Source organism: Marmota marmota, unplaced genomic scaffold (assembly GCF_001458135.2).
Source record: "Marmota marmota marmota unplaced genomic scaffold, marMar, whole genome shotgun sequence".
Lineage (NCBI taxonomy): Eukaryota > Metazoa > Chordata > Mammalia > Rodentia > Sciuridae > Marmota > Marmota marmota.
In genome coordinates, this window is record NW_026000081.1 from 3,638,393 (window position 1) to 3,648,057 (window position 9,665).

The 9,665-nt window shown below is 39.9% G+C and overlaps 1 protein-coding gene across 2 annotated transcripts in view; it reads left to right on the top strand.

Moving 5' to 3' along the window:
- Cd53 (CD53 molecule) overlaps positions 1–9,665 on the top strand; it is a 21,949-nt gene continuing 12,284 nt past the window's right edge. The window contains exons 1-2 of one of the 2 annotated variants that reach the window (XM_015505109.2): positions 56–149; positions 4,218–4,332. In XM_015505109.2, coding sequence (XP_015360595.1) covers positions 4,290–4,332 — 43 coding nt within the window. In that variant the 5' untranslated portion in view covers positions 56–149; positions 4,218–4,289. Of the gene's footprint in view, positions 150–4,217; positions 4,333–9,665 lie in introns of both variants that reach the window. The other variant, XM_015505110.2, reaches the window with a different exon arrangement.

Sequence of the window (9,665 nt, forward strand, 5' to 3'; positions counted from 1 at the left end):
TCCTGTCGTCACAGCATGGTCATATTTTTTTCTCCCTTCACTTCCCCTTTTACACAAATAGCCCCAGACATCTGTGTTATCAGCTTTGTCGTGGCCATCTCAGAATCTCCACACTCGACATAAAGGACTGAGGCACGGAGCTTGTAAAGGTAAGACTGATGACTTTTTAGCCCAGTTTGAGAGCAAAGCTCTGAACCATATTATGCGGGTCAGGATATCACCTTAGGAGGCTCCACGTACCTCTCTACTAACTTTAAAATCTCCGGTTTCACAGATATTTAGTACTGAAAGTAAAGAAAAAAGAAGGGTAATATCCTAGTAGCAAGCTCAAAAGCAATCAGGTCAAAAGTACTTCAGCTTACCTGGGTTCCTATCATCTGGTATCTATTTGGGCCTGCGCATTCCTTAGATTAAACTACTACAGAACTTGAATGACTTATTCTGAGTGGTAATTTCTAATGCCTGGAGCTTTCTGTGTGAGAGGAAGTTAGGGGAGATTTCCTGTGTGCGTAGGTCTTTGAATTTTTTTTTTTTTTAAATGAGAGAATTCATAGCCAGAGCCATTCAGAAAGGCAGCGGGGAGAGGTGGACCTTCTCCACTTGAGAAATTTTCAAAGTCTGTGACTCCCACTGTGATTTCTCAGAGCCACTAAATAGAAGCATATCTAAAAATTATGACACAGAAAGTGCTCGGTAACTGTATGGTAGGAGGTAAAGGCCACTTTGTTGGCTTTCAAAGAGTGGGAAGAACATAGTGATCTACAGGGCTCCCCCACATTAATTTATCCTTAGTGTATAAAAAATGAATGCTAGTAAATATAACATGAAATAAACTTATGAAAGGCAACCTGCAAAACTTGATATAGCAATTGATTTCCAATTCATGGGCCCATGCAGTTTCAAAGACACAGCAAAGTTTTGGCCCTAACTTTCTGTGACCACCACCATAGCAGCTGCTGGTCACCACAGAAAAATCTACATCAGATCTTTCTTCCTCCAACACCTGTGAGAATCTCATTTGATTATGCCCTGGAGGAGAGAGAGGAAAGTCCCTTGTGACCACATCCACGTATCTAAGAACAAGGGGTTGGGATGGGGCAGAGGGTTAAAGTCCCAAAGTACTTCAGGGGCTACAAAGCCTTGATTTTTTTTAAAACCATGCTTTCAAATTAATTCACTTAATAATAAGGGATTAGGCATTTCAACACTGTACTTTGAAAAGTATGGGTGGAGCAGAGGAGGGGACAAGGTAGGAGGGGCATATTTCAAATTTGCCTGGCAACAGCCCTGTCCTTAAGGAACTCTCCTGAGAGATAGGATATATCATACTGTGTAAGGAGCTGGGCCAAAGAGGTCTTAGCCTCTGGATGAACGAAGTTTTGCTTTCTCACTCTTGAGCGGAATCTGTACTGTTTTGAAACTGCGGTTGAAAGGGAGCAGAGGCTGAACTGAAGCATGATTTCCTGTGGTGTTTCCTGTGTGGGTCAGTTAAGAGTGTTTATCTTTTAAACTGAAGGTACCTTTATACCCAGAGAAAATGTTTCAAAACTCATCCAATCACAGATACCACTACTACCACCTGAGTGACCCCACCTTTGACCATTGACAAAGAGGCACAAAGTAGAAAGGGAAAACTTGGTTGTGGTTGGTTTCTTGTGCCCTCTGGTCAACTCCTCTTCTTCCTCCCTATTCCCTCCCATCCTGCAATGTACCAGTGGCCTGGCATGTGCTCACTGGTGGACACAAAAGGAAAATTGATGTGGTTCAGTCTTAAAGAGTGTACCACGGAGGACAGACACAGCAATACACAAACACAACAGTATGTGCTGTTTTCTAAAAGGGATGAAGAATGTGCACAAAGTATAGGAAGAGTTTGAGAGTGAGCCAAAGACTCCCTGAGAGAGGAGGTGATTGTTGGGGTTCACTTTCAAAGAAGTATGGGTCTGCTATGTAGACTGGAGAAAATGGCATTACAGACCCAAGGCACTGTATCTGCAAAGTCAAAGAAGTTGGACCCCCATACATGTAAGAAATGAACTTAAGCAAGAGAAAGAGCAGTCTAGTAAGTCACAGGACCACAGGAAATGTGAAGCCCTTTCTCCTACTTGGCCCTTGAAAGTGGATTACAAAATCACCGAGCACTGATCCTGAGTCAGCCTAGGGCACACCGATGCCTGAGACATCCACCTGCTAGTATTGATGGGATGTGGTTTTACATGAGTGTGAAGAGGCAAGTGTTTTCCTCTTCAACCTAGATTTTCTCCTACAATCAGAAGGAAGGGTGGGGTTTTTGTGAGGTTACAACCATTCTCTTTCTGTCAGCTTCCATTCCAGAATCGGTGTTGATTTGATCACAGTGGTTTGATGTGTGTTCCTCGATGAGTCAACCCATAGCACTTTATACTCAGCAAGAGTCCATTTTGTGTAGATGGCCCTGGGCCCTATGGACGGGGCACCTTTTTGGGGGGAATTCACAGGACCAGCTGCCACTGTAGGTGCAGAGTGCTGAGGCAAAGTAACCCAGAGAAACCAGGCATCTGTGCAGAGCTGGCCTCTAGGGAGCGGAGGAGGGAAGGACTGCAGCCGGAGGTTTGTCTGTCCATTTGGGAAGGCTGTTGGGAAGTGAGTTTCTGGAAAGAATAAGATAATGCATTTTCAAAGTCAGTGGGTGAGTGCTGACGGTGGAGGCCACAAATCTCTATGTTGGGATGCAGAGGCAATTCCTCTATACTCATCCACTTCGTGGGCACATGGTGGAGTTCTTCCCCAAGTTGTCACATCAGGATCATGATAACTGTGGCCAAGAATTGTCATAAAAGAAAAGATGCCACATTTCTGCGTTCACTTTGAATGGTGAGAGTACTGTGTTCCAAGTGATAGAATGTGCTTGCAAGGAATTTAGAGATTATTTAATTTCAAATAAACTAACTTATAGTGAGAACCCAATAAATGTTAACTTTTGTGATATTCTGACCGACTTTTTTTTTTCAGTTGAAATTATTTAATTAACTTTTAAAAATGTCTTTTTTGTCTCCGTGGAATGTTCTTTCTTCCATATGGTATTAGATTCCCTTTTCTTAGGGATTTCTCCCTAAACAAGCATTATTTGATTGTGTTCTTTGTTTACATAAAGAAGAGTTCAGTACACGTTAACACAAGCCAACATAACTATACAACTTAATCATAAAATCTAATCTGAAACCAATATGTTAGCAAATAAAATATTTAATATGTATTTACTTTGCCAAAATTTTGTTTGACCTTTTCTATTTCAGAAGAACTAAATGGAGGAATAAGAATGACAAATGTTTTTGATGCCTCACATCTTTTAAAACTTGAATTCATGACTTATTATTGATTCCACATCAGGAGCAAATAGAGGCATTAAAGTCTTTCTATGGTTCATTCTTCTAAAAATAGCTATTATGCATTTGCAGCATTTATACAATTAGGGACTCACAGAGTAATGATTTTGAGATCAGAATCCCTTAGGTAATCTTTTTTTAACTCCTACTGTGTGTGTGTGTGTGTGTGTGTAAGACTTGAGATTGAACTCAGAGGTGCTGTACCTCTGAGCCACATTTCCAGCCCTTTTTAATTTTTTTTTTTGGTACCAGGGATTGAACTCAGGGACACTTGACATTGAGCCACATCTCCAGCCCTATTTTGTATTTTACTTAGAGACAGGGTCTCACTGAAGTGCTTAGAGCCTCACTTTTGCTGAGGCTGGCTTTGAACTCACAATCCTCCTGCCTCAGCCTTTCGAGCCACATACAGGTGTGTGGCCCTGTGCCAGGCCCCTTTAATTTTTGAGACAGGGTCTAAATTGCTGAGTCTGGCCTTGAATTTGAGATTCTCCTGCCTCAGCCTCCTGAGTCACTGGGATTATAGGTGTGCACCATCATGCTGTTTTTCTCTTTTTAAACTTTTATTTGAACAAATGTTCAGATTTACAGGAAATTTGTTGTAAAAAATAGAATGAAGACTCCCTGAACCCCCTTCACCAGTACCCTTCGCTGGCTGTCTCATTTGAGGGTAATTGCTAGCATGATGGCCCATCTTCTAGGTATTTTAGTATGTATTTCTACAAACAAAACATTCTGTCACATAACCGCTCTACAGTGATCTAAATTGGGATACTAACACCAATATGATACATTAACAATCTATAGAGTTTGTTCTGATTCCACCAATTACCCTGTCAATATTCCTTATAGTAAAGAACTTCCTGATGGTGTGGTGCTTTAACAGTGTCTCTTAAACAGTCCCTGAGCTTGTCTTCATGTTTCATGACATTGATAGTCCTGAAGAGTAAAGGCCAGTTACTTTCTGGTATGTCCCTCTGTTTGGATTTTTCTGATGTTTCCTCTTGATTAGATTTGGGTACATCAAATTTTTGATAGAATTACTACAAAAAGGGCATTTCTTTCTCACAGGAGTCTTGCTTAAGCTGGGCATTCTTACCTGAGGAAATCCTGGATAGGCCTACATAATAGAGACCTTCTAATGCAAACTTCTATTTATTTTTAGGATAAGAAGGGCAGGGAGCCTCTACTCAATTGGCTGTGTGGTGTTCCGGGTAGTTGTTCCTGACACAGGGAGTGGCCTTATTCTAATGATTGCTGTACCAGCCCAGCTGCTGGTAACATCTTGCGAAGCTCCCAAACAGGAAGAAGTGAGCCTCCAAGATCATCTGGATTTGTCTTTCCTCACTTTTCTCCTTTATTCTTTCTTATTTTCCTTGTCTTGATTTTTTTTACAAAAGGCAAACAAAATTTTTAAAAAGATATTTCCAAGAAACAAAATAAGCAAAGTATTTTTTAAAGATCTTTTGGACCCCTGATTCATTCCTAAAAATGAATGCTCAGGACCGTCCTTAGGAATAGACTGGTAGGTAAGTGCTGAATTTGATTTTTTTTTTTTTTTTGGTACCAGGGATTGAACCCAGAGATACTTAGCCACTGAGCCACATCCCCAGCCCTTTTTTATATTTTATTTAGAGGCAGTGTCTCACTGAGTTGCTTAGAGCCTTGCTAAGTTGCTGAGGCTGGCTTTGAACTCGAGATCCTCCTGCCTTAGCCTCCTGAGCCACTGGGATTACAGGTGTGCACCACCATGCCCAGCTGAACTTGATCTTGTAGTCAGTATTTACTAAACCAGGTACTGAGGTAATGAGCCACCTCATTTATCCCTCAAAACCATGTATCAGGCAGGAGATTTGGTAATATTTCCATTTTAAAGATGAAGAGGCTGTGTAAGATATTTTAATCAAGTTGTCCAATGCCAGCTTTCTGATAAATGGCAGTACTAGAACTAAAAACTAAATATATTGGATTCCAATGCTAGGGGGATCCATGAAATATATGTTCTTTGGCCTATTAATAAGTAATCTTCACCAAATAAGTTACAATGATGCTCACATTAAGTCTTCTGCAGATCAGGAAGCGACATCAGGTCAGCAGTTACCTGCAGAGGGAGCAACTAACTCTGCCCTACCCCAAACCTCAGTGATTTATGGAAACTTACCCTAGGCTGAGAGGCAGGCACAAATCCTCATGTATTTGTACAATGTGACCTCCATCCCTGTTCACCCCACCTGGGTGAATGGTGACTCCAGAAATCCCACCCATCCTTCAAACTGCACCACATGGCTCTGCCCAAATGCAGATTCCAAACAGTAATGTCCAGCTAGGGAAGACGATCTGCAGTTCTGCCCAAGATGATTATGGCATGAAGCCAGCAGCCATACTTGACAACAAAATCCAGCCCATGGTCTCACCAGACTATAGAACACAGCCAGCTGTTGATACTGCTCAACCTTAGGGCAAAGAAAGTGGCCCAGCCCAACTAGAGAACCCTGCACCAGAGTCTGCCTGCCTGGGTTTGCTACATGCTGGCCCATGCAGAATCCCAGACCAGATTAAATGCTTGAATTTTATCATCACCAAAGAATACCTGCAAAGGCTGGAAGAGATGGCAATCTACTTACATGAGCAGGCATCTCTGTAAGGTCACAGGGTTAGGAAAAATTAATCTTTAATGTAAGAATAAGTTGTAGTTAAACAAGCATGCTTTTCTCTTATTAGAGAATGTACATTAGCATACAGGAAGTTACTCAGAATAAAAACCCCATTTTATGTTTTACTTCTGCTTAATCTTGTTTATTTCCCAAATTATTTGACCATGGATTCTTTTCATTCCCTATTGCGTTGTTGACTTTTGAATGAAAAAACATATTAATGGCACAGAAATATAATGGTCTGTGTAAAACCAAAGCTGTGTGCCGTAGCTGCAGATTGGCTTCTGAAATTGAATTCAATGAATGGAGTGCAAGAACTGCCAGAGGTTCTTGAAGTTTCTATCCATCTGTAGCTACTTCTAAACTGAAGCTTAGGACTAGATTAGCTGGTATTACAAGTCCATGTCAAAGAAAAGAGGAGGATAGAATAGAAACCCACACATGGGAGGAATAGATGAATTCTAGATAGGGAAGAGGGGTGGGAGGGAAAGGGAGGGGGCAGGGGATTAGCAAGGATGGTGGAATGTGATGGACACCATTATCCAAAGTACATGTATGAAGACACGAATTGGGTGTCAACATACTTTATATACAAACAGAGATATGAAAAATTGTGGTATATATGTGTAGTAAGAATTGTAATGCATTCCACTGTCATTTTTTTTAAATCAATAAAATTTTTTTCTTTAAATTACACTCATACATATATGTGAGATACAATATATTTCTTCATTTAATTTTTTGGGAAATGAAATGTTTTATGAATTAAAAAAAAAAGAATAGAAACCCACAAGACGGTTTGTCACCTCTAGGTCTTTACTCTGTAAGGAAACTGAAGGATGACCTGCTGTTGGGTCCTGAGACGTGGCTACCGGGGAGGTTTCCTGGAAACTGATGTCAGGGACTTTTTGCATAGAGCCGTGAGTCACAGTTTTAGGAGTGGTAGATTTTAACTGTGGGTTGGTGTCAGTTCCTCTGAAAATGGTTGAAAGGGGTGGGAGGATCTATAACTGGCCAGTAACAGTGAAGGTTAGGGCAGGGTAAATAAAAGAGCATTCTCTCTGGGTTTATATGAACACGGGGACATTGTTGCATGTATTAAAAGTAGTCACATCTTTATCAAGTTGGCCGATCTCCTTCCATTCAATGAGAGTCTGAGTAAGGGAAAATCAGAAAAGGTAGAAGAAGAGGTTCTTCTTTATGAGAAGGAGAGAATCAGAGGGGATACCCCAGTTTTGCTGGCACCTTGCTGGTCTGTGAACAAATGAGGTTCTGTGTGCCTGAAACACAGGATCCTAGGATGCTGGGGATAATGTGGCTGTAGCAGGCATCTGGCTCAATCTCTTTCTGTTGCTGATGAGTAAGTTATTTGCCTGTCTAAATCAACTTATCAGCACACACACAAAAAATCAAGTTCAAGGCTTCTGAACCCTATGGTATGTTCTTTCTACTCCATGAGATTAATTGTAGATAATGAACCAAGGTCATTTTATTTGTTCATTGAAGAATCTTATTAGTATTACTTAGCATAAATAGGTACAATTCTAGGCTTCAGGAATTCAAGGGCGAATAGTGACACCTCTCCTCAAGGAGCTCTTGTTCTAGTGAATGAGGAGATGCTTGTAAAAAAAAAAAAAAAAAAAAGGTGTTACCAGCATTCCTCGGAGGGAGTGAGGGCTGGGTGTGAAGAATTAGACACAATCAGAGAAGTCTCCAAGAGAAAGTGACACAGCTGAGTCATCAGGATGATTACTAATTAAATAGATTAAGAGGTCAGAGGGAGAGAAAAGTATAAATTTCCCAGAGAATACACCCCAGTATATGTAAGGAAGGAGACATTGGAATAAGTATTCAAGGTCTACTGCTAAGTTTTTAAATACGGATAAGATAGGCAGTATGGCCATGAGTTTGAAGCCATAGACAAGAGCAAATGAGGAGGGGCTTTTTGGCATTTATACCTTGCATAAGTTCATCACCTCAGTCAAGACAAACAACATAGTCCTAATTCTCAAAAGATTCCTCATGGCCTTTTGTAATTCCTTTCACCCACCCACCTTTCCCCTTTTCCCCTCTACTCACCTCCTAACCCTCCCTCTCCTGTCTCCAGGCAATCCTTCATCTGCTTTAGTTGCTATTTATTAGTTTTTATTTTCTAAAATATTGTGTAACTGGAACCAAACAGTATATACTTTCTTGTCTAGTTTTTTTTCACTTACCATAATAGAGAGTCACCTATTCTGTGCTGAGTTATGCATACTTCATTCTATTTTATTGCAGAGTAATAGAATTCCATTGTATAGTTACCACAGTTCATCCACCTGTTGATGGACGTTGGGTTGCTTCTAGTTTTTGACTATTACAAATGATGGTGCTATGAGCACCCCTATACAAATCCTGGTGTGAGCATATGCTCTCATTTCTCTTGGGCAAATACATAGAAGTAGAGTGGCTGGATCATATCACTATATATGTTTAACTTTTTACAAAACCAGCAAACTGTTTTTCAACAGGATTTACCATTGTACATCCCCAATGTTGTATTGAGAGTTCCACTTCCACCATATCTTCTCTGACACTTGTTTTGTTTTTTAAAAACATTATACCCATTCTAGGAGGTGTGCTGTGGCATCTCACTGTGGCTTTAATTTACATTTACCTAATGACTAGTAGAAAATTTGTTCATTTACTTATCTGCCATACATATGTCTTCTTCAGTGAGGTGTCTGTTCAGATTTTTTGCCCATTTTAAAGTTTATTTTCTTACCACTGAGTTTTGAGAATTTTTTTATCCAAGATACACGTTTGTTTTTCTTGAGAAGGGGTTCTCTGTGGCCCAAACTGACCTTTAATTCCTTGGCTTAAGACTTTCTCTTGCCTTAACCAAAGCAAGTAACTGGAATTACAGATGTATGTAAGTGTGCCTGGCCTGAGTACAAGCTTTTTCTCTCATGTGTGATTTGGAAATACTTTCTCCCCTCTATGACTTGTCTTTCCATTCCCCAAACAGTATCTTCTAAAAAGCAGATGTATTTTGGTTTTGAAAAAGTCCAATTTGTCAGTTCCTTTGTGGATTGTGCTTTTTGTGTTTTATCTGAAAGCTTTTTGGCTAACCGAGGTTACAAATGTTTTCTATTTTTGTCTGAAATTTTGTAGTTTTAGGTTTTATATTCAGAGCTGTGATTCATTTTCAGATACTTTTTGATCTACTGAGAGACTTTATGACCAAATTCTCCTCCTCCTCCTCCTTCTTCATATATATGTGTATGAATATATATGTAAATATATATGAATATATGTAAATATATATTTACATATATATGTGTGTATATATATATGTATATATAGACAGATAGAGAGATAGATATCCAATTGCTTCTGTAATATTTGTTGAGAAGAGTATCTTTTATTCTCTAATATACTGACTTTACATCTTTGTCAAAAATCAGTTCAAACAGGGCATGGTGGTGTACACCTGTAATCCTCGGGAGGTTGAAGCAATAGGGTTATAAGTTCAAAGCAACAGCGAGGGACTAAACAACTCAATGAGACCCTGTCTCTAAATAAAATACAAAAAAAAGGTCTGGGAATATGGCTCAGTTGTCAAGTGCCCCTCAGTTCAATCCCCAGTACCCTCCCCCACAAAAAA